Below are 26,222 nucleotides of genomic sequence, written 5' to 3'. Positions count from 1 at the left end.
CACGTCTGCAGTGAGAAATACGAGACTCTTACAGCTAACAAAGGAAAGGAAAAAGTGTGCCACATCCCCTCTATTTTGAGATTACGTTCTTGAAAAACTAACTGCAAACTCTCAAATAAACAGTTCTTAGTCTGCATAAAGTTGTGAAAAATGTATAAACTTGGGGCAGTCATTACTTCAATATCAATAAATTACATTATGCATGGAGTATTCGCTCTTAGGGAATACATGCACCTAGTATCTTTTTTAACCAAATAAAGACTGTTCTGGCTCCAGCCGAGTTACTCCACCTCATTTTTCCATAGTTTGCTTGTGTGGAAAAAGGCGTAGTAGGCAAGGAGTAACATGTTTGCACTAACACAGTTTTCTAATTTCCTTATTTCTGCAACAGACGGAACAGTTTGCTGCATGAATTATCTGTATGTGTCTGCTCCTGTTCAGTTTGGTGTCGAGACGGATACCCAGTAATCTGATAGAATCTTTGCCATGGCACCCATTATCTTTTAGGGAGAATAGTGTACTCCCGGTTTTGCTACTGTTTAATTCTAATTAATTTACCTTAAATCAGCAAGATGCTTTATCTGTTGTTGTTGTTGTGGTCTTCAGCCCTGAGACTGGTTTGATGCAGCTCTCCATGCTACTCTATCCTGTGCAAGCTTCTTCATCTCCCAGTACCTACTGCAGCCTACATCCTTTTGAATCTGCTTAGTGTATTCATTTCTTGGTCTCCCTCTACGATTTTTCCCCTTCACGCTGCCCTCCAATACTAAATTGGTGATCCCTTGATGCCTCAGAACATGTCCTACCAACCGGTCCCTTCTTCTCGTCAAGTTGTGCCACAAACTCCTCTTCTCCCCAATTCTATTCAATACCTCCTCATTAGTTATGTGACCTACCCATCTAATCTTCAGCATTCTTCTGTAGCACCGCATTTCAAAAGCTTCTATTCTCTTCTTGTCCAAACTATTTATCGCCCATGTTGTACTTCCATACATGGCTACACTCCATAAAAATACTTTCAGAAACGACTTCCTGACACTTAAATCTATACTCGATGTTAACAAATTTCTCTTCCTCAGAAATGCTTTCCTTGCCATTGCCAGTCTACATTTTATATCCTCTCTACTTCGACCATCATCAGTTACTTTGCTCCCCAAATAAAACTCCTTAACTACTTTAAGCATCTCATTTCCTAATCTAATTCCCTCAGCATCACCCGATTTAATTCGACTACATTCCATTATCCTCGTTTTGCTTTTGTTGATGTTCATCTTATATCCTCCTTTCAAGACACTGTCCATTCCATTCAACTGCTCTTGCGAGTCCTTTGCTGTCTCTGACAGAATTACAATGTCATTGGCGAAGCTCAAAGTTTTTATTTCTTCTCCATGGATTTTAATACCTACTCCGAATTTTTCTTTTGTTTCCTTTACTGCTTACTCAATATACAGATTGAATAACATCGGGGATAGGCTACAACCCGGTCTCACTCCATTACCAACCGCTGCTTCCCTTTTATGTCCCTCGACTCTTATAACTGCCATCTGGTTTCTGTACAAATTATAAATAGCCTTTCGCTCCCTGTATTTTACCCCTGTCACCTTCAGAATTTGAAAGACAGTATTCCAGTCAACATTGTCAAAAGTTTTCTATAAGTCTACCAATGCTAGAAACGTAGGTTTGCCTTTCCTTAATCTTTCTTCTAAGATAAGTCGTAGGGTCAGTATTGCGTCACGTGTTCCAACATTTCTATGGAATCGAAACTGATCTTTCCCGAGGTCGGCTTCTACCAGTTTTTCCATTCGTCTGTAAGGAATTCGCGTTAGTAATTTGCAGCTGTGACTTATTATACTGATAGTTCGGTAATTTTCACATCTGTCAACACCTGCTATCTTTGGGATTGGTATCATTATATTCTTATTGAAGTCTGAGGGTATTTCGCCTGCTACATATAGCTTGCTCACCAAATGGAAGAGTTTTGTCATGGCTGGCTCACTCAAGGCTCTCAGTAGTTCTAACGGAATGTTGTCTATCACGGGGCGTTGTTTTGAATTAGGTCCTTCAGCGCTCTGTCAAAATTCTTCATGCAGGGTCATATCTCACATCTCATCTTCATCTATGTCCTCTTCCATTTCGATAATATTGCCCTGTGGTACATCGCTCTTGGATAGACCCTGTATATACTCCTTACAACTTTCTGCTTTCCCTTCTTTGCTTAGAACTGGGTTTCCATCTGAGCTCTCGATATTCGTACAAGTGGTTCTCTTTTCTCCAAAGGTCTCTTTAATTTTCCTGTAGGCACTATCTATCTTACCCCTCGTGAGATAAGCCTCTACATCCTTACTTCTACCTACTTGATCCTCTGCTGCCTTCACTACTTCATCCCTCAGAGCTACCCATTCTTCTTCTACTGTATTTCTTTCCCCCATTTGTGACAATTGTTCTCTTACGCTCTCCCTGAAACTCTGTACAATCTCTGGTTTAATCAATTTTTCCAGATCCCATCTCCTTAAATTCCCACCTTTTTGCAGTTTCTTCAGTTTTAATCTACAGCTCATACCCAATAGATTGTGGCCAGAGTCCACATCTGCCCCTGGAAATGTCTTACAATTTAATACCTGGTTCCTAAATCTCTGTCTTACCATTATATAATCTATCTGATACCTGCTAGTATTTCCAGGATTCTTCCATGTGTACAACCTTCTTTTATGATTCTTGAACCAAGTGTTAGCTATGATTAAGTTATGCTCTGTGCAAAATTCTACCAGACGGCTTCCTCTTTCATTTCTTTCCCCCAATCCATATTCACCTACTATGTTTCCTTCTCTTCCTTTTCCTACTCTCGAATTCCAGTCACCCATGACTATTAAATTTTAGTCTCCCTTCACTACCTGAATAATTTCTTTTATCTCATCATACATTTCATCAATTTCTTCATCATCTGCAGAGCTAGTTGGCATATAAACTTGTACTATTGTAGTAGGTGTGGACTTCGTGTCTATCTTGGCCACAATAATGCGTTCACTATGCTGTTTGTAGTAGCTTACCCGCACTCCTATTTTTTTATTCATTATTAAACCTACTCCTGCACTACCCCTATTTGATTTTGTATTTATAACCCTGTATTCACCTGACCAAAAGTCTTGTTCCTCCTGCCACCGAACTTCACTAATTCCCACTATATCTACCTTTAATCTATCCATTTCCCTTTTGAAATTTTCTAACCTACCTGCCGATTAAGGGATCTGACATTCCACGCTCCGATCCGCAGAACGCCAGTTTTCTTTCTCCTGATAACGACGTCCTCCTGAGTAGTCCCCGCCCGGAGATCCGAATGGGGGACTATTTTACCTCCGGAATATTTTACCCAAGAGGACGCCATCATCTTTTAACCATACCGCAAAGCTGCATGCCCCGGGGAAAAATTACGGCTGTAGTTTCCCCTTGCTTTCAGCCGTTCGCAGTACCAAAACAGCAAGGCCGTTTTGGTTAGGGTTACAAGGCCAGATCAGTCAATCATCCAGACTGTTGTCCCTGCAACTACTGAAAAGGCTGGTGCCCATCTTCAGGAGCCTCTCAACAGATACCCCTCCGTTGTGGTTGCACCTACGGTACGGCCATCTGTATCGCTGAGGCACGCAAGCCTCCCCACCAACGGCAAGGTCCATGGTTCATGCTCAATATACAGATACAGATTGAATAACTTCGGGGAGAGGCCACAACCCTGTCTCACACCCTTCCCTTTCGTGTCCCTCGACTCTTATAACTGCCATCTGGTTTCTGTACAAATTGTAAATAGCCTTTCACTTCCTGTATTTTACCCCTGCCACCTACAGAATTTGAAAGAGAGTATTCCAGTCAACACTGCTTTGTCTATCATAAGTTTATTCAATTCCTCTGCAGCATTTTTGTCATTACTATCATAAGCTGCTTTGGAAGATACAATGCTAGGTATATCATTAACATAAACAGTGAACAAGTATGGTGCGAGCACCGATCCCTGAGGTAGTCCTCTTATGACATTCAAGAAACCTTGAGAGATCGAGGCTCGTTATAGTAAGTAGGTCGAAATGATTTTAGGTTTCAGTAGTTGTGGAGAGACAGAGAGGCTAGGGTACTGTAGAGCAGCGAGGAGAGCTTTATCGAATCAGCCTTCAGAATGAAGACCAAAACAACAACAATAACAACAACAACAGCGACCAGTAATCTTATTAGCATTTTGGATGAGCACATTCGTATCGACGAGCAGGACAGAGAGGTGCCGGCGGCGCGGTACTCACCGCGGATGGCCCTGGTGAAGGTGGGCGGCGCGGGCGTCGGCTGCAGGTGGTCGGTGACTCGCAGCTCGGCGCTGGTGGAGGCCCAGCCGGCCTCGTTGGACGCCTCGCACGAGTAGGTTCCCGCGTCCTCGGGCGCGGCGCTGAAGATCTCGAGGGTGGCGAGGCCGGAGTGGTCGCAGGCGGTGCGGTAGCGGCGGCGCTCGCCCGCCGGCAGCTCGCGGCCGTCCTTGAGCCAGCGGAAGGCGGGCGCCGGCGAGCCCAGCGCGCAGCACACAAGCCGCAGCCGCGAGCCCGCCGCCGCAGAACGCTCGCGCAGCCGCGTCACGAACTGCGGCTTGCTCGCCGAGCTGCTCAGCTGCCGGGCACGCGCGGCGCGCGTCAGCACGGGGTGTCGACAAAAAAGTTTGGTTTATCCACGATAATGCCCGTGTACGGAGGCGGCCAGTCACTGACTCCTAGGCGCCGGTGTGACAGGCAACCACTTCGACATCCCTGAGGTGAGTGGCGCTGCACTGGCGTCTGCTGGCCACCCACGTGAAATCTAAGGTGGTGTCGAAAGGATTATCTGTCACGTCGGCGCCTAAGTCTCAGTGACTGTGTGTTTCTGTACAGGAACGTTTTGAAAGAGCCCAATGGAGATAGGCAGGAGGCACCGAGAGCTTTGCCGAACTATAGGTGTTAGAGCGATCCTTTGTGGTGTCGCAAGCCGCCCCTCCATCCCCCCTCCGTTATGACCTCACAGGAAGACTGCAAAAGCATGCTTCTGGTCACGTTCAGATTTCGTCAGATGATTTTCAGTACGTCTTAGTGGTTCCAACGTGTGCACTACAGTAAAAATTGTGGTCACGCTACACTCCAGAGGGAGCCGATCGAGGTCAACGGGGTTGCATAGCCAACATGTCCTCAGAGTAGAGTTCAGTTATGGAGGAAGTGTATACAGTGTCAAACGTTATCAAGAAGATCGCACTGCTGCTCATCACATAGCCAACTGTTGTCTTAGACCATGAAAAGTGTGAAAATCAGCGCCCTAAAGCAAAGGGTGGTATTATTGATAACCTTCATGCCACCCTCTGAGACATTCTTTTGTCGATTCTGAGCAGTGGTGTGTCTGAAATGTTTCCTTCTGCCACTCATAGGAAAACCGCGTGATTTGCGCGCTGAGTGTCGCTGTTCTGACCTCCATGTGTAACACTATCGATCTTTTTAGAGTCGAGAGACTTCGCACTAATGAAGCAAAGAATGAGATTTCTACAGCATATAGTGTTTAAGAGTGTCTGCAGAAGATAATATTCCTTGACTGGGTGAAGTTAATGTTTATATGTAACTAACAAAATATTTATTATGTTATGTAAGTATCTTTTATTTAACTATGTGTAATTGCTTGTAAAGTGAAGTCATCACCAGCTCAGGGCTAAAGTTAAATACAGGTGAAAACCAGTAGGGATCTATCGACGTTCTGGAAGGTCGCAAAAGGTGGATATTTTTTGGTGCTAACGGAAGCAGGTAGGAGAGGGGAGAATCGGAGTAAGACACTGTGGAGGGAGGGGACGAAAGCTGATGCACGCTGTACTACGCAGTGATGTTTAAACAAAGGCAAAAGTTTTACTGCTTAATAGACGTTAGTGAAGGGCAAGTGCTAATGTACATGTCTACAATGCTTTAGAGGAGGCATAAAATTACGTCTGCAACGAGTGTTGGCTCCTGAATGGAAAAGGCATCCATTACTTAGACCGACGCATATCCCCAGGAAAGCCAAACACATAATTGTGCTGGTGTAAGTCGCATAATTCGACACCACGAAGACGAGTAATAATCTCCGTCGCTGCAAAACGGTACGTGCCTTCAAAGCACCTAAAGCTCCAGCAGTGACAATACTGAAATTAACCGTCCGTAGTTCTGTATAAGAGCTGTGTTGACATTTTTTGTGTGTTTTATTCAATAATCATTTAAATGTTTTTTTAACGCAAAACTACTCATTTAACTTAAAGTGTTCCAAGTAGGGATCCTTTCCTATACTAAAGAGAAAGAAATCGAGAATCCATTCGTGTTTTCTTTCAAAGTAAATTTAAATTATCACTCAAGTGCAGCAATTAAAGTAAATGTGGAGAATTGTAGATTGCATTGAATGTACGTAAAGTAAATAACAATTCTACCTAGTGTATGAACTCGGTTATTGGGACCTTCTGTCCAAGAAATTACGTAAAGTAACTGTTTCAATAAAGCAGAGAAAAACCAAGTATAAAAACTTTTGCAATCATTTCGATACTTACAAAAGTATCGTAAAATATTTCTTGTGTATAACACATGGTTTCAGAGGCAGTGTTGCTGATCTTACCTCCAGAAAAGTAAGTTGGCATTATTGTCGTTCTGGCGTTGTTTCCATTGATCAAAACTTTCTAAATGTGTGCGTGTGAGCCATTCTGAAAGCAGTCATTATTCGGCTTTCTACGTGCATTAGCCTGTTCCTTCATTGATAGAACTTATTAAAAGAGAAAAAGTTTTAATAAGAACGAAAATATAGTAAAGAACAAATTTGGTGAATTTATTGAATAACGTTAATCGATTCGTCATTTTGGCTGGCGACCGTGTTCTTCAGTAATATTATCACTCGCAAGAAGTAGTTTCACGAAATACAAAAGCTGCAACCAAGACTATACGATAACTTAACATTTGACTATGCTTTATCCATTACGCGGCATCTGAGGTCATTAGCGTTTGTTAAAGAGGTAGTTGTGTATACGTACTTCAATTACCGACGCTAGAATAACATCTGAAGTACTCAAGGTAATTGCAAGAGTAGAAACCGTGAGTGTTGTAAGCGGCCTTTAGACAGGACCAGAACAATTACTACGCCTACGTACAACCGCTGTACATGTCGTAAGGTGGCGGAACAGCACTTACGTCGACATACTACCGTCATACATGGCAGAGGCGTCGACAGAAGGGTGAAATGGGGTAAGAGGGGCTGTGATGTCCTTTTCATCGTGTGACACGTCCACAGCGGCGCCGGCAGAATTTTGGTGAAATTTGGTGCCTGCGTGACATCATTAACCCACCCCACTCCTCTCGTGAACTTCTTAGCTCTCGATAATTTTATTTTTCTCCCACTGTCGACACGTTGCTGTCTGAATCATCGCCGAGTCCGACGGTGACGCCGCAGGGCACCAGCAATTTCCACCATTATAGAAAAATGCTTTACACACATCTGGGCGAAATTTCACATTTATGCGTGGCAATAGCGGAAAAAATCACGCCGTTTTGAAGAAGTGACCCTTTAATTGTTTTCCGCAGTGTACGAGTATATTTCATCATTCAGGGATGATAAACAAGACGCACCACGCGGTACAATAGTGTCACTTGGGTTGCCTACTCAGAAGGCGCGACTTGGCGAGACTACGTATAGCTGTAGCCGTAGTTGCAGAAATAGAACGTAGCTCGGTATATTCCCCTCTTACCAAATCTAGACACAATGCTCTAACTCACGCTGTCATCCTATTTTTCTCCCTCCCCTTCCCCTAGCTCGATGACGTTTTAGTCGCTACCTGCAATTCCACAGCGCCGTATAGTCACATTCATCACTCCGTCTCCACCTTGACCAAGATCATTTTCACGCACCACCAGTATCATCGTTAACTACAGAATCATTCACATTATTATCAGGGATAATATTTTTACTGTAATATAAAATCCTCTCTTAAGTTTTAAAAATCATCAGCACCGTCCACCAAAATTATTTATTGTCACCTGTTTTTGCATATTTTAAAATCTCTTTACAAGTTTTGTAGCTTTTGGCTGAAGAGCGGCTTTATCCGCAGCTAGCACGCACTGAAATAATGATAAAGAAAAAAATATCGTCAAGAACTGTCAGCTGGGGAGTCAGTCGGTGTGTCTACTTCCAGATCTGACGGCCAGCCTTCCAGTCACGACGCCCGCTGTTGTGACTGACTGTTCGCAATTTTTCACAACACAAATTTTATTGATGTAAGTTCACAAGGTTGATGACTGAACAACAAACGAAGGGTAACAATAACGATGCCAGTAAAAGTCTCATAATTGAGGCAAACAAAAGTTCACTTCTAAATTTTCACAAAGGTTCGTTGTAACACACACACACTAGTACGAGTCCAATTCAGAGACGAAGACGTAAGCTTCAGCGGTCGAAGTACACGAGGTCGGCATCCGGAGTGAACTGAACTTCGGGCCTGCTTCTAGCCCCTAAATAGCTGTCTCCAGCCAGTCAGGGTTTCGCGTAGTGATACTTCCTGCAGGCCGTGGCTCGAGCTCACCCTGCAGGAAGTAGTGCTCGGAATGTCTGTTTCCATTATCATGTATGTAAATAGCCGGTGTTTACTATGGTGGTTTTGGTACGCCTTAGACATAGACAACCTCATCCTCTGCGATGTAATATGGGTTGCCGGTCCTTAGGGGCTACATTGGCTCCGGTATAACAGCCGTCAGCATACAGCAGCCTGCAAGCTGTCTTCGACGGCTGCCGCTCGTCCACTAGCTCATCATTTGGCGACTGGACTTTGAGTAACTTTTCAGCAGCGTCTCCCAACAAGCTTACATCAGCGATTATTGTGATCCTTCTCAAATATTGTACATGATGTCGTATGTCTTACAGACGCGAGTTAAGTGTTGAACACAACTGTATCCGTAGTAATTGGTGTGAACTTTGACTCTGAAGAGTGGCTCAATTGTTGTGTTAGTAGTAGATATTGTAGAGGCGATATAGCCGGTTTAAAGCGTGTTCAGTGCTACAGCACGCTGAGGCCTAGAAAACCTCGTTGCTACAGGGTACCCTACAACTGGTCACAATACAGTAACGATACGTATCTGACATATAGAGACTGGTCCGAGCTCTTATAGCCAAAATTACGGAGGCGATAGACGATCCTAAACTAAATGTTTTGAGAAAAGCAACCAATGGTCGTCAATGAATATTCTGGAAGGACGAGTTCTTGAATGAACATTGAATTCCCATTTTGCCAGTGCTAGTCTGCTTTTGATGCCTCCTTGCTGCGTACGTCGTTGGTTATTTTGCTGCCTAGGTAGCAGAATTCCTTAACTTCATCTACTTCGTGACCATCAATCCTGATGTTAAGCTCCAGACAAGTTATGCCTGTAATTATTCTTTCAGTGATAAAGAAAGGGCCTATAACCTGGCCATAAAGTAACTCACATCGCACGTTCACTTTTGGTCAATCACGGACATTTTAGTACACATCGTTGTTGTCCTGAGCCAGATATAAGGCAACTGCGACTGTTTACACAATCATTTGTGTGGAATGTTTCTTGTTTTGAAAACAGAAACTGTTTAAGAAAATTTGCAGTGTCGTCTGTTTCGTTCCGCGTTAAACTGCCGAAGTTCTACTCATAGGGCGATGGGTCGGTTTTATCTCATGTCTGATATGCATTTTGTAGGCAAGCAGCCGTAACCCTTTACGCATATCATTGAAGAGTCACCCTGTGTGTGTGCGAGTGTGTGTGTGTGTGTGTGTGTGTGTGTGTGTGTGTGTGTGTGTCTTCTTGTAAAATACACTATTGCCCATCAAAATTGCTACAAAACGAAGAAATGCAGATGATAAACGGGTATACATTGGACAAATATATTATACTAGAACTGACATCTGATTACATTATCACGCAGTTTGGGTGCATAGATCCCGAGAAATCAGTACTCAGAACAACCACCTCTGGCCGTAATAACGGCCTTGACACGCCTGGGCATTGAGTCGAACAGAGCTTGGATGGCGTGTACAGGTACAGCTGCCCATGCAGCTTCAACACGATACCACAGTTCATCAAGAGTAGTGACTGGCGTGTTGTGACGAGCCAGTTGCTCGGCCACCATTGACCAGATGTTTTCAGTTGGTGAGAGATCTGGACAATGTGCTACCCAAGGCAGGAGTCGAACATTTTCTGTATCCAGAAAGGCTCGTACAGGACCTACAACATGGTGTCGTGCATTATCCTGCTGAAATGCAGGGTTTCGCAGGGATCGAATGAAGGGTAGAGCCACACATCTGAAATGTAACGTCCACTGTTCAAAGTGCCGTCAGTGCGAATAAGAGGTGACCGAGACGTGTAACCAATGGCACCCGAAACCATCACGCCGAGTGATACGCCAGTATGGCGATGACGAGTACACGCTTCCAATGTGCGTTCACCGCGATGTCGCGAAACACGGATGCGACCATCATGATGCTGTAAACAGAACCTCGATTCATCCGAAAAAATGACGTTTTGCCATTCGTGCACCCAGGTTCGTCGTTGAGTACACCAGCGCAGGCACTCCTGTCTCTGAAGCAGCGTCAAGGGTAACCGCAGCCACGGTCTCCGAGCTGACAGTCCATGCTGCTGCAAACGTCGTCGAACTGTTCGTGCAGATGGTTGTTGTCTTGCAAACGTCCCCATCTGTTGACTCAGGGATCGAGACGTGGCTGCACGATCCGTTACAGCCATGCGGATAAGACGCCTGTCATCTCGACTGCTAGTGATACGAGGCCGCTGGGATCCAGCAGGGCGTTCCGTATTACCCTCCTGAACCCACCGATTCCATATTCTGCTAACAGTCATTGGACCTCGACCAACGCGAGCTGCAATGTCGAGATACGCTAAACCGCAATCGCGATAGGCTACAACACGAACTTTGTCAAAGTCGGAAACGTGATGGTACGCATTTCTCCTCCTTACACGAGGCATCACAACAACATTTCACCAGGCAACGCCAGTCAACTGCTGTTTGTGTATGAGAAATCGGTTGGAAACTTTCCTCATGTCAGCACGTTGTAGGTGTCGCCACCGGCGCCAACCTTGTGTGAATGCTGTGAAAAGCTAATCATTTGCATATCACAGCATATTCTTCCTGTCGGTTAAATTTCGCATCTGTAGCACGTCATCTTCGTGGTGTAGCAATTTTAATGGCCAGTAGTGTACAACGCACGAGACACAGAGCAAGGCGATGAGTGTGAGCTGGTAGTGACTTACCATGTCGAGCCTGGGGCGGCGACCGCTGCTGGAGGTGATGGTGGCGCTGCTGTCGGAGGACCTGGACCGATCTTCGGTTCTCCAGGGACGCCGGCGCTGCCAGCGTGAGGACGGCTCCTCCAGGGAGATGTCAGAGTCCTCCGGGAGCAGGGTTGCGCCGGGCCCGCTAAGCGTGTCTGAATCCTCGACCTCTTCAGAACGGGCCCTGTCCGCCGCAACCTCTCTCCTCCTAGAGGAGACGTCGGATTCGTCGGCAACACCCTCTTTTCTCGCCAACACCCTGTCGCTCATTTTTTCGGTTGAGTACGACTTGCTGTCTGCCACTGAGTCCTCTCCCTTTGTGATACCAGTGTCGCTCACTGGCTCTTCTTCATCTTTCCTCTCCACCTTACCTTTAACTGATCTTCTTTTTCTTACCTTACCTTCATTTTCAGTTTCACTTGTGTCCTTCCTTTCCTTACCACTTACTTCCTTTACCTCTTTAACTTCCCTCTCTGACAGTTTTGCTACCTGTTCTTTGATCTCAGACTTCTTTTCAGTTGCTTTATCATCAACTAATTTTTCGCTACTTTCTCTTTCCCGTTTCTTCGTTCTTTCTTCACCATCAACCTTTCCACTTTCCTCCCCGGTACCTTTAGACACGAAAGTTTCGTCCACTTTACTTTCTCGTTTCGCATCCTCTTTTTTCTTTTTCGTTTCTTCTACTCCCGGTTCACGTTCGCCTGGTTTTCCTTCAGATTCTCCACTATCTTTTTTCGCCTCTAATTTAGCTGTTTTCTGACTGTCTGCTATTTCCTTTGATTCAGACACCTCTTTCTTTTTGCTACCGCGTTTCTTAACCTGTGGGACCTTTTCCTTCTCTTCAGTCTCTCTTTGCTCGCTACTTTTCTTTTCTTCTTGTTTCCTTTCTGCAGGCTTCTGTTTACTGCCCTCTTCTTCCTTTCCCATATCTTTTTGGACGACGTCTTGCTTTTGCTTAATACTCTTCTTTTCCGTTGTTCCATCTATAGCATCTTGTTTTTGCTCTGCGGCCTGTTTCGATTTTGAAATTGTAATTGAATCTTCATGCTTGTCAGGTTCGGTTGTTTGCTCTTTCTTCTCTTCTTCTTTTTCCTTCTTTAGGTCATTTTCCTTCTCCTTTGACTTCACCTTAGAATCCTTGCCTTTGAGTTTGTCAGTTTCTTCTTTTTTCAACTTCTGCGCCTCATCTTCTACTTCTTTCTTTTCCTTGAGCTTTACATCTGCATGTTCTCCCATTACTTCTCCATCTTTTGTAATTACTGCCTTATGGTCTTCTAATTTATCTTCAGTCTTTTCTTTTTCTTTCTTCACTACTGTTTCTGACAGGGACTCTTTTCTCTTCTTTGATTTTGCTTCGTCTTTTTTAGTGCCCTTCCGATTACCAACTTCGTCAATTTCTTTTTCATCTTGTTTCTGTTTGCCATCGTCCTTCAGTTTCTCTGCTGCTTGTTTCGGTATCTCTGTTTGACTTGATTGCACTTCTTCTATTGTTGCTTCACCTGGAACTTCTTTCTTCAAGTCTTGTTCTTGTTTTTTACTTTCTGAGACTTCCTTACGATAAACTTTTTCACCTCCCTGTTCGTCGGTTTTCTTTGCTTGTTCATCACGATGTTTCGATTGCACCTGTTCGGTTTCCTCCTTTTTCTGCTGCTCAACGCTTATGTCCGTAGTTGCAACTTCTGTATGTCTCTTCTCTTCTACTTTATCATCTTTCTGTGTTTTTCCATCTTTAGTATCTTCTTTCTTTTTCGCAATTACTTCTGCATCTTCTGCTCTCTTAAGCGTTTCACTTTTTGTGTCTTGTATCTCTTTCTGGTCTTCTACTTTCTTGTCTATTTTACTTTCCTTGAGATTTTCTTCTTCCTTTGCTTTACTTTTCTCTTCTTCTTTTTTCTTTTTTGGTGATAGCTTCTTAAGTCTTGGACTTTCCTTCCTCTTGAGTTCTTCTGCTGTAGCTTCCTGGTCCTTTTCTGATTTCACATCACTTTTCTTCTTGTCTTCCTCTTTCTTCTTTTCTGCGCTATCACCAACAGATTTTGTTACTTCTTTTGATTTCTGGTCTAATTCAGTTCTACTTATAAGATCAGATTCTTCCGTGGTTTTCTGTTCTACCTCTTCTTTAGATATACTCTTCTCTTCCTCTTTTTTCTTCTTTGGTGATAACTTCTTAAGTTTTGGACTTTCCTTCCTCTTGAGTTCTTCTGTTGAAGCTTCCTGGTCCTTTTCTGATTTCACATCGCTTTTCTTCTTCTCTTCTTCTTTCTGCTTTTCTGCGCTATCATCAAGAGATTTAATTATTTCCTTCGATTTCTCATCAACCTCCCCTCTGTTTATCACGTCAGCTTCTTCTGTAGTTTTCCGTTCTTCCTCATCTTTAGAGATACTTTTCTCTCCTTCTTTTTTCTTTTTTGGTGACAACTTCTTATGTCTTGGACTTTCCTTCCTCTTGATTTCTTCTGTTGCGTCTTCCTGAGCCTTTTCAGGTTTCAGATCACTTTTCTTCTTGTCTTCTTCTTTTTGCTTTTCTGCAATATCGTCAAGAGATTTTGTTACCTCTGATATCTGGTCTAACTCTGCTTTATTCTTAAGATCAGAATCTTCTGCAGTTTTCTGTTTTTCCTCATCTTTAGGCACGCTCTTATCTTCTTCTTTTTTCTTCTTAGGTGAGAGTTTCTTCAGCCTTGGAGTGTCCTTTCTGAGTTCCTCTGCTTTAGCCTCCTCATTTCTTTCAGATGTTGGCTCACTTTTTTTAGTATCTTCCTCTTTCTTATATTCTTCAATATCAGCTAACGGCTTTCCACGTTCATCTTTCAATTTTTGCTCGAATCCTCGTTTATCTTTATCATCTGATTCCTCAACGGTTTTTTTCGGTGTTTCAACTTTAGTTTTGCTTTCTTCTTGTTGTTTCTTCTTAGGCGACAGTTTCTTAAGCATTGGGGCTTCCTTCTTCTCAAGGTCTTCTGTTTTAGCATCAGATTTCTCAGACTTTGATGCGCTTTTCTTTTGTTCTTCCTCTTTTCTCATTTCCTCGTCGTCTAATGGTTTTATCTGTTCTTCTTTCGCTTTATCCTCTAAAGCTTCTTTATTTGCAGGAGCTGGCTCCTCCGCTGTTTTCATTTCTCCGCCGACTTCAGTTTTTAATTCTTCTGTTTTCTTCTTAGGTGACGGTTTCTTACCCTTTGGACTAGACTTCCTCTTGAGCTCTTCCTTTCCAGTATCATCAGACGTTTCAGAAATTTTTCTTTTTTCTGTAATATCATCCAATGGTTTCTTTTCTTCCTTTCCTCTTAGTTGCACTTCCGCCTTTATATCAATTTCTTTTGCTTTATTTTCATCCATTCTTTCGGTAGATTTCTCCGGTGTTTCCAAATCCCCTTTTTGTTTATTCTTGTCATCAACTTCTTTTACAGGCAATGTCTCTGACTGAAATTCGACTTTGTCCTGTCTTCTATCTGCGTCTTTCACTTGCTCGGACACTTCGCGATCATCAATTGTTCCCTTAGTAGTAGTCTGTTGTATTGCTTTTTCTTTAGTTTTGTCACCTTTCAGTTCTTCTACTTCGACATCTGTTGTATCCTTCCCTTCTGTCACTTGTTCTCTAGGCTTAATTTCTTGTTCTGTTCTTCCTGCAGCCATACCTTCGTCAGCTTTTTTTGCCTCAACTTCAGTTTTATCTCCCTTTGTTTTCTTTTCTTTATTCTTCAGATCTTGTTCTTGTATTTTCTTTCCTTCTTTCTCCGATTGCAATTTTTCTATTTCAGTTTCAGTCTCTATTTCAGTTTTTGTTTTGATCTTAGATTTCAGCACTGTTTCGTCTTTCGTTTCGTCAATTTTACTTTTATCTTCTTCTGTTTCCTTTCCTGCTTTTTCCGCGACAACTTTTGGCTTTTCTTCTTGCTTAGCTGCATCATCCTTCAGCAGTGCCTTCTCAGATTCCTTGTCAACTTTTTCTGCAGTCAGCTCTTTACGTCTTACTTCCTCAGTAAGCTGTTCTTTTCTAGTTTCTTCCTGTGTTGAGGACTCAGTGGCTGCTAGACCTCGTTCGTCCTCCGCCTTCTGCGTAATGTCCACCTGCTCTTCGCCCCCAACTCTCCCCGTTTCGGTCTGCTGGCTTTCGGCGCCTTCCCGCTGCCCCTCCAGCGGCTCTGCGAGGGCGACGCGGTGCTCGGTGACGGTGGCCCGCGGCCGCTGCTCCGTCAGCTCCTGCGCGCGCGCCTCCAGCTCCGCCCCCGCGCCGCTGACGTCGGCCAGCGACGCCGCGGCGGACAGCGGCCTCTGCTGCAGCGCGACGGCCGCCTCGCGGCGCGCCGCCCCCACCGCCGCCACGGCCGCCACCGCCGCCTCTGGGAGCGCCGCCGTGGGCGCGGCCGCCGCCTCCTGCGCCGGCACCTCCTCCGCCTCTACGACGGCCACCCGCTGCACGGCGGCCACGGCGAGGCGCGGCTCCGCCCCCGACACGGCCGCCGTCGCCGAATCCGTGCGGTCCGACAGCGTGTCCAAGTCGCCTTCCAGCGTCACCTGCCAACACAGCGTAGGGCGGCGTTAGCTGAAATCCCTCGGCTCCATTTGCTGCTCCACTTTGTAAATCTCGGCTGTAGAAATCAACGTGGCTTTTGCAGAATATTTTGTGAAATCCACATCTCCCTTTCCGACACGAATCTCAGATGCATCTGCATTATTGAATGGTTCAAATTGTCACTTGGTCCACTCGTTTCTGTGAGCAACAAAATTTTTTTTCTGACATGTCGAGATGGAGAAGTGGTACCAGTTATTTGCCAGAATTAAACAGCATATCAACCCCAAAGCGGTGAACAAGATGAAACGCAAAGCAAGCATGGCACTGGTGAGAGAGACGATTAGAGATATGCGCCATAGGTTACATGATGTAGCCAAGGACCTGTTAAACCTTCATCTGTGCATGGCACCCTCCTTGATATGGGAAGATTGGACCTGGGTAGAACTTGGCTCCTGGTCGCTAGCGAAGTATGCCAGAAGGAATGCCTCATCTTGCCAGTCTGCAAAGTTTGATCGCATGAGTAAGGAAGCTCAACAGATGGAAGAGACTCGGACTGTGACATATCTAAGTGGCGCACTGTTTGATGACCCGACCATAAGGGTACTTAGCATGGGTCTCAACTTGCAGACGACCCCTATAAATGTGCCTATCTCAGGTTTCATCAGCGCAGTAGAGCAAGCTGCAGCCACACTTCCATCTAATGTGGCAGAGGAAATCCGCCGATAGACTTGCACGGCTGTCACCAACGTCATGCCTCCAAAATCGAACATCGCAACTGAGGAGAGGCTTGCACTCAAGAACTTCCGTGAAGACAACAGTACTGTAGTGCTGCCAACAGATAAAGGGAACTCTACAGTCATTTTGCGACAGGTGGGTTATGATGAGAATGTACGCCAACGGCTTCAGTCCGGAACCGCGCTGCTGCTACAGTCGCAAGTTCGAATCCTGCCTCGGGCATGGATGTGTGTGATGTCCTTATGTTAGTTAGGTATAAATAGTCCTAAGTCTATGGGACATGACCTCAGATGTTAAGCCCCATAGTGTTTAGAGCCATTTTAACCATTTGTACGCCAACTTCTGAGGGACCCTGCGTACAGAACTTTGGAGTGTACCCTACTGACAAGGCGAACAAGAAGACCAGGGCTCTCCTGAAGCAAACAGGGATGCCTGATAAGATCATCAGACAACTATGGACAAAAGCTCCAGAGCCACCTAAAATACGCAAGGAGGGCGCGCCCTACGCCCAATTGTCAGTAAAATTGGGGCACCTACGTACGCAACAGCGAATCACATAAAAAATCTGCTGTTCCATATGTGGGGAAATGTGTTCACCACATCTGAAGCTCAAATGACTTCCTGCAACGCCTGAAGCAACTACACATCACGTATTCAGATATCGTGGTTAGTTTTGATGCGGTATCGCTGTTCACTAGGGTCCCACTGAAAGACTTACGAGAAATGATTGTGGACAAATTTGACGATGCTCTGTTGGACCTGTTCAGGTACACAGTGGCATCCATATATTTGCTGTACGGGAACCATTATTACTAGCAAACTGGAAGTGTGGCTATGGGCAGCCCACTGTCTCCTGTGGTTGCCAACATGTTAATGGAGAGTTCTGAGGAGAGGGCATAAGAGACAGCCAGATATAAACCCACAAGCTTCTTCAGATATGTGGATGAAATCTTCGTGGTCAGGCCTCATGTGAAGGACAGGCTCAATGAGTTTCTTGAACATATTAACTCATATATCAAGTTCACCATGGAACTGGAGAAAGCTGGCCAGCTGCCGTTCTGGATGTACTAGTCGAATGAAAAGCAGATGATCAATTGGCCACAATTTGTATCGAAAACCCATACACACTGATTTACTTCTGCAGGTCAGCAGCTGTCACTACCCTGTACAGAAGAACAGGGTATTTAAAACATTGGTCCAAAGAGCACGTGCCCTGTCAGACCGAGAGAGTCTAATGACAGAAGCAGAGTATCTTAAAACTGTATTCTGCAAAAATGGAAACACGACCAAACAAATTGAGACAGCACTCCAACCAACCACTGCACCACAGGTTCCAGAAGCAGAGCAAGATGAAGCAAAGAAGGTGGTGTATCTCCCCTTATGCTGCTTCATTTCTGCCAGAATCAGTAACATCCTCCGTAAACATATTATCAAGTGTATTTTCTGTCCATCCAACAAGGTCCGGGGACTGGCGGGAGTGTTAAAGACGACCTAGGGTTGTGAAAACCAGGGATTTCCAATATGCCTTGTGAATGTGGCATGTCCTACATAGGCCACACGACAAGAACAGTAGATATTAGGCGCAAAGAACATCAGAGATACACCCGATTAAGACAGGTGACGAAGTCAGCTACTGCTGAACACTGACTAGAACTAGATCATGCCGTCAATTATGAGGAAGCCGAGATTCTAGCACAGGCCCCAGACAGTGTTATAAGGGAATGGATTGAGATAAAAGTAACTGATCTCATGAACAGCGACATGGAGTATCAGCCAAGTAGAGCCAGGGATCCTGCTCTGGAATTGTTAAAGGAGCAACGGGGACAGCTGCAGCACTCCACGAATAAAAGAACTGAAGGCGTGGATATGGAAAAAGATCACCAGACAGAGTGCCAGGCGCAGCCGACAGAAGATGGAACGTCCACGAGCGGGTCCGACGGGCGCGGACCGCAGAGGGAACATCCAGAACAACATCGCACCGGAAACTGAACGGCAACGCTCCAGCAGATCTCAGTGAAAGGGAGTTGACCGCAGGGCGAACACCTGGTACCTCAGACAGAATCCCAAACGCACCAAACCGAAGATGGAACACGCGGGAATGAGTCTGGTGGGCACGGACCACAGAAGGAACGTCCAGAACCGCAATGGACGAAAAAGGGAAAGGCGACGTTCCAGAAGATCGCCACGTGCTCTCCGCCCAACCACTGCAGCACAACCTGTTGAGATGGATGAAGTCATGAGGGAGGAGGTAGGCACTGCATTTATTCCATACACAGGCGCACTCTCGGGGAAAATCGCCCGCATTCTGAAGAAACACCGGGTCGGAACTGTGTTTTGTCCTCCAAATAAAACTCGTGCATTGGTGGGGAGCGCCAAAGATGACCTCGGTTTGAGGAAGGCCGGCGTGTACCAGATTCCGTGTCAATGTGGCAAGTCGTATATTGGTCAGACGATGCGTACCGTCGAGGATCGATGCCGTGAACACCAGAGGCACACTCGACTGATGTATCCGAGCAAGTCGGCGGTCGCTGAACATTGTTTGTCGGAAAATCACGCCATGGAGTATGAACGCACGAGGATTCTGGTACAGACGTCGAGATACTGGGACAGCGTTGTTAGAGAGGCCATCGAAATTCGCACCAATGACGACCTCATGAACCGTGACTGTGGCTATAATCTTAGCAAGGCTTGGGAACCAGCGATCGGGTTAATCAAGAGTAGATCGAGCAAACGTATAGTTGTGACGACCACGGCGGACAGAGCCATCACACCGACGTCATCTCAGACGCCGTCGCAATCTGTTCCACCGCGCGACCGTGGCGCGGGGCGCGGACGGCGGAGGGAGCGCGCCGCGGACGGAGGGTATTTAAATCGGCCGCCGCCGCGACCGAACCCAGTTCCCTCTGAGCAGCCATAGCGTACGGATCTCCGTGCCGGCACGTTCACAGGAGCTCAGTCCGTCAGTTCACCTGATGATGGTGACATGTATGATCGCCGAAATATTGTGCCCGTTGGACACTATAGACCGGCAGCACACCCGTGGATATTTTGATTATCAAATACGCCGGGAGAAACTCAAGAATCACAAAGAAAACATAGTAAGCCATAAAATTTTCTCCCTTTTTTTGGTGGGTGGGGTCGTTGACGAGTGAAAGTTTCGTAAAGGTTTGAAACCATATGTTAAGTTTGTTGCAAGAGTCTAAGTGCACTCCTTCACAAATACTCAATCACTAAAGCATTGGTATTCACGCTTCGTGTGCTACACTGCTTTTTCACCCCCACCCCTTTGATAGGTAGATGGTTCTTATCCACACAGTGATTATTTACAGGTAGTAAGTGATCTGAGAACCGAGTTTGGTTGAGATTGGTCCAGTGGTTTAGGTGGAGATTTGGAACGTACATATATACATACATACATTCATACGTACGTGCATCAATTTTTATAATACTTATGGATTATTGACTGAACTAAAAAATTTAAAATGCTGGCATTAGAAGCCGATTAAAAGGCATAATCTTACGTGACGAGCGCCAACCGAGCTATGAACGTCAGCTTCCGACCGCTGTAGGGGCCAGTATCAGCTCGGTTACCGAGTGGTAGATTGCTCCCCAAAGAACTCAAATACTCCATTAAGAACTGTACGTAACGAGTTTAAGGGTAGCTAAGGAGTGGACCTCGCAAACAAGACCTGAGACTTGGGCTTGTCAAAAATTATTAAGAGTATACAGCTCAGAAAAAGGGATTAACTAAATAGTATTGGTTAAAAACAGTCTTTGTTGCTATTTTAGTTTTTTTATTTTTCAACTACGCGTTTCGCCTTACTTTGGCATCTTCAGGTTGATCTTAATTTGGTATTTCTTAAAACGATCCTTTAGACAGTGTAGCCAAAGGGCATCGTCGAATACATCAGACCAACATCGCCTTCGTTAAACGCAGTAAAAACTTTCCTAGATGGACGCGAGTGACTCGAAGATCTGCATAACGCGTTCCCGTACACAGGAACCCCATCTTATTTTGTTACTCGCTCCAGAGTAGCTGCGCCACACCTGACCAGAGGCATCACCTCTACTGCTGTCACCCCGACTCTCAGAAGTCACACGCTGTCTTTTAAAATGTACCTCTGAAGTGATCTCAGCCCTGCTGTGACATACCTCAGACACACCAGACTGAGGCACACAAGTGACATTAACTATACTGCGTGCAAAAGTTTCCAATAAGAATAGAGCTGGTTCATAGATACGAAAAGACGGCTTGACCTTTACAATCGCTGAAATCGCCAGTGCAATCAGCAGTCAGTATAAACGGAGTGCCAGAAACATGAACTGCAATTCTGAGTAATGGAACTTACGGAACAAAAATGAAATCTAATCGGACTGGAAATCGTCTGATAACCGGCCGGAGTGGCCGAGCGGTTCTAGGCGCTTCAGTCTGGAACCGCGCGACCGCTACGGCCGCAGGTTCGAATGCTGCCTCGAGCATGGATGTGTGTGATGTCCTTAGGTTAGTTAGGTTTAAGTAGTTCTAAGTTCTAGGGAACTGATGACCTCAGCTGTTGAGTCCCATAGTGCTCAGAGCCATTCGAACCAATTTTTTTTTTAATCACAGCAAGCAAACTACCCAGACTATATTCATCCAACATCTGAGAATAAGAGCACGTACCGACAGCCAACAAACTTTACACGTAATTTCAAAGCTTTACGAAACATTTTCTCGCTGGCTCTCCCCACAAAATGATGGAAAGAGAACAGATTATCGCTTAGTTCATTTTCGCTGTTCATGCAGTAAAACTTAAACATCACGCACTAGGTTTTAATTTATATCTGCTTTCCTGTTAATTCTACTCGCAACACACTTTTCAGACAGTATCCACTATATACCACTGAATCCACCTGCAAAATTGTGTCACTGTACAAAGCATAGTTGGGGAGATATGAAGTCACAGACATTGAGATGCGTGAAGTACTGCTTTGTACACTGAAGTGCGAAAGCACTGGTATAGGCATGCGTATTCAGATACAGACGTATGTAAACAGACAGAATACGGCGCTGTGGTCGGCAACGCCTATATAAAACAACAAGTGTCTGGTGCAGCTGTTAGATCTGTTACTGCTGCTACAGTGGCAGGCTATCAAGATTGAACGTGGTGTTGTACCCGGCGCACGAGCGATGGGACATGGCATTCCGAGGTAGCGATGAAGTGGGGATTGTCCCACACGACCATTTCACTAGTGTACCGTGAATATCAGGAATCCGGTAAAACATCAGATCTCCGACATCGCAGAGGCCGGCCAAAGATCCTGAAAGAACAAGGTCAACGACTGTAGAGAATCGTTCAAGGTGACAGAAGTGCACCCCTTCCGCAAATTGCTGAGGATTTCAGTTCTGTGCCATCAACAAGCCAAAGATCAGCGATATGGGCTTTGGGAGCCGAAGACCCACTCGCGTACCCTTGAGGACTGCACGACACAAAGTTTTACGCCTCGACTAGGCCCATCAGCACCGACATTGGAATGTTGATGACTGGAAACAGGTTGCCTGGACGGACGAGATTGTGTCGGGCGGACGGACGTGTATAGGTATGGAGAAAACCCATGAATCCATGGATCCCGCATGTCAGCAGGGGACTGTTCAAGTTCGTGGAGGCTCTGTAATGGTGTGGGACGTGTTCAGTTAGAGTGATATGGGACCCCTCATAAGTCTACAAACGACTCTGGCAGGTTACATGTACGTAAGCATCCTATTTGATCACCTGCATCTATCCATGTCCATTGTGGATTTCGACGGACTTGGCCAATTACAGCAGGTCAATGTGATGCGACACCCCACACGTCCATAATTTCTACAGAATGGCTCCAGGAACACTCTTCTGAGCTTAAACACTTCCGCTGGCCACCAAACTCCCCAGACATTAACATTATTGGGCATATCTGGCATGCCTTGCAACGTGCTGTTCAGAAGAGATCTGCACTGCTCATTTAAGGGTTTATGGACAGCCCTACAGGATTCAGTTCCCTCCAGCACTACTTCAGTCATTAGCCGATTCCACACCACGTCGTATCGCGGCACTTCTGCGTATTCGCGGGGACCCTACACGATATTAGGTAGGTGCACCAGTGTCTTTGCCTCTTCAATGACCGTCTACAGCATCTGCACTTTGGACATTCACGTGAGTGCTCTCTAATTTATTAAATGTGCGAGCCTTCTTGTAAATGTATTTATGGGCCTCTATGAAACATTATACCTGTTTAATTGAATCGATCCTTATTCATGAAGCACTGTACCATTCCTTCCTGTCCATAATTTTAATCGTGTTTGGCGGCCATTACTGTGATCAAGCCAGACGCCGAGGCGAATTAATCCTGGAGCAGGGAGAGGATCTGACGTTTCAGGCAGCGGTCAAGACAGCGAGCTGGGACTGTGAGGTGCTCGTGTACGCCACGCCAATGGAAGCTGGCAGTCAGGGGTAGCAAACCCACTTCACTCTTATGTTGAAAGCAAGCTTTCGATCGAGCCGAAAGAAATACATTATGGGCAATAATGAGTGACAGTGGCTATCCACCACACCACGTCAGGGCAACCAAAGTCTTACACCATGAAACAAAAATAGTAGTAAATACGGATGAGAAAAGGACATTGAGGTAACAATAAATCAAATAGGCAGGGAAAGCAAGATATGAGCTTGCTCGGACAACCCTTCTTGGGCCATATTTGCTATTTACATGTGCAACATCAGCAGCCGAATGGTTCAAATGGCTCCAAGCACTACGGAACATAACATCAGAGGTCATCAGTCCCCTAGACTTAAAACTAGTTAAACCTAACTCACCCAAGGACATCACACACATCCATGTCCGAAGCAGGATTCAAACCTGCAACCGTAGCAGCAGCGCAGTTCCGGACTGAAGCGCCTAGAAACGCTCGGCCACAGCGGCTGGCGGGCAGCTGAATGTGCCAGCGCCCAACATCTAGGTACCATATTCCCCTTTATAAGTATATGGTGAAATTCCTGACCAACTACATGGGAACTTCGTCGAAAAGTAATTTCACAGAAATTTGTACTAACTACGCCAACGTTTCATAATACACTCGGTGGCGGCTCGAAACCACACATTCACAATTATCTCGCAAACGGCTTTGCGGAGTGAAGATCACTGGAATGTTTTCGCTTTATTATTGCACATATTCATCAGTGCCAGTTCCCGCTATTAATTATGATACACCCTGTATAATATATAATAACAGTTAAACAGGCAAGGTAAAGAACCTCATACACATAAATCACAAATGTCACAAACATGCAATCAGATATTTTATGTATTCGATCTCATATTGAGTCACAATGAAGAAGTCGGATCGGTGAGGAGAGGAAGACCACAAAGGGTATTCTGCTATTATGTGGTAGGTGGTTTGTCTATTGTCACTACAATAGACTAACTACAATCTGATCCAAATGCCTTTCACCAAATATACAAAAAGGCAGCATATCTGACGTGATATGTTCATATCTTTCTGAGGCTGGTCGGTATTTTCTGACGGAAGTCTGTGATATTACAGCTTAACAGGTTATAAAAAGTTATAAAAAGTTTTCTCTTTTGTATAAATTATTCCATGTTACAGTAGGCAAACATGTATTTGCCAGTGGAAATTAAGTCTTGCATGCCATATAGCAAGAAGAAATAATTAATGCGTGTAGGGCGCTGTGCGTTAGTGATCTGTGTAGATGGCGCCAGTAACTAATATGTTCACTGTGCAGCTGATAGCATTTGTAACGGTCATCAATTTCTCATGCCAAAATTGTCAGATCACTAACAGAACAGTAAAAGAAGTTAGCTGGAAACTAATTTGTTGACAATGTGAAATGTTGTATGTTTTAGAACCACAGTAAATTCGTGTAATATAATCGGATAACGTTACTGTTTATGACTTTCACTATAAAGTAGTATGTTGTCCATACTAGTAGTAACGGCCAAGTAATAAGTATCACTGGAGGTGGCAGCCACAATCACACCTAATTTCGTCGACAATATTCTAAACAAACATGTACAGTTATTGTAATTCTAGGGGAGACATAGTCTTAGTGCAGTCTTAGTTCAGACAGACTGGCAGAGAAGGTTGAGAAGGCCAGTCTTGCGCACAGGGTTTCAACGAACCTCACAGTTTGCAGCATTGTCCCCAGATCTGATCGTGGTCCTTTGGTTCTGAGTCGAGTAGAAGGACTGAATCAGAGCTTTTGGAAATTTTGTGACAAGCTAGGCTTCGACTTCCTGAACTTGTGCCATAGGGCTGAGAACTGTAGGGTCCCTCTAAATGGGTCAGGTGTGCACTACACATCAAAAGCTTCTACTCATGTAGGTGACTGTGTGTGAGGTGCTCACAAGAGTTTTTTAGGTTAGGCGACCCTCCACCCAATCCATGTAAGAATAGCCGTAAGAAATCCGGAAGCATCAGTGAAAGATTGAAAGAAATGCCTCTCACAAGTGAGAGTATTAAATGCTAATAGTAAACTGCCGAAGTATTCGCAACAAAGTTCCGAATTTAGAAGCACTCATGAAAAGCAGTGAAGCTCACACAATACTACATACAGTAAGGTGGTTGAAACCTGAATTTGACAGCAGTGAGAATTTTGAGGAATATTTATGTCGAAAGTATAGGCACATGGGAAATGGAGGTGGGGTATTTGTTGCAGTAGACAACAAACTCAGATCCACTGAGGTGGAAATTGAAACTGCATGTGATATTGCTTGGTCAACACACAGTATGAGGGGTAGGCATAAAATGATAATTGGATTCTTCTATCGCCCACCAGACTCATCTCCTGATGTAACCGAAAACTTCAGAGAAAACCTCGGTTCATTTTCACATAAGTTCTCCAATTACATCATCGGTGGAGATTTTAATCACCCAATAATTAATTGGGAAAATTACAGTTTTGTTATTGGTGGGCAGGATGAGACATCCTGTGAAATTTCACTAAATGCCTTCTCTGAAATCTACATACAACAGATAGTTAGGACCACACTCACGATGGAAATGTATTGGATCTAATGGCAACAAATAGACCTAACCTGTTTGAGGATGTCCACATCGAAAATGATACCAGTCACTATGATGCGGTTGTGGCAACGATGGTTACCAAAGTACAAAAGTCAACTCAAAGGAGCAGACAGATATGTATGTTGAGTAAACTAGATGAAAAACCAGTAGTGTCATATCTCACTGAGGAACTTGAAACATTCAGCACGTCAGGAGCATGTACAGGAATTCTGGCTCAAGTTTAAGAGAATAGTTGACCACACACAGGCTAGATATGTACCCAGTAGAACAGTTCATAATAGGAGGGAACCTCCATGGTGTGTAGTTACTGTAAACGAACTGCTAAAGAAACAAAGATTACTGCATAACAGGTGTAAAACAAAGCGTAGGGCTATAGTTAGGGAGAGGCTGAATGAAATGCGTTTGGCCGTCAAAAGAGCAATACGTGACGCCTTCAATGACAAAAAAAAAAAAAAAATGGTTCAAATGGCTCTGAGCACTATGGGACTCAACTGCTGTGGTCATAAGTCCCCTAGAACTTAGAACTACTTAAACCTAACTAACCTAAGGACAGCACACAACACCCAGCCATCACGAGGCAGAGAAAATCCCTTACCCCGCCGGGAATCGAACCCGGGAACCCGGG

General features: G+C 44.9%; 1 protein-coding gene across 1 annotated transcript in view; it reads right to left on the bottom strand.

Moving 5' to 3' along the window:
• Positions 1–26,222, bottom strand: part of LOC124613832 (titin homolog) — a 1,109,199-nt gene that overhangs the window by 1,048,730 nt on the left and 34,247 nt on the right. Inside the window, exons 6-7 of the mRNA XM_047142555.1 lie at positions 11,271–15,809; positions 4,281–4,635 (exon numbers count right to left, since the gene is read on the bottom strand). Of these exons, the coding sequence (XP_046998511.1) occupies positions 4,281–4,635; positions 11,271–15,809 (4,894 nt within the window). The remainder of the gene's footprint in view (positions 1–4,280; positions 4,636–11,270; positions 15,810–26,222) is intronic.

This window comes from Schistocerca americana, chromosome 4 (assembly GCF_021461395.2).
Source record: "Schistocerca americana isolate TAMUIC-IGC-003095 chromosome 4, iqSchAmer2.1, whole genome shotgun sequence".
NCBI classification, from domain to species: Eukaryota; Metazoa; Arthropoda; class Insecta; order Orthoptera; family Acrididae; genus Schistocerca; species Schistocerca americana.
This window is presented reverse-complemented; position numbering and strand designations above follow the sequence as displayed.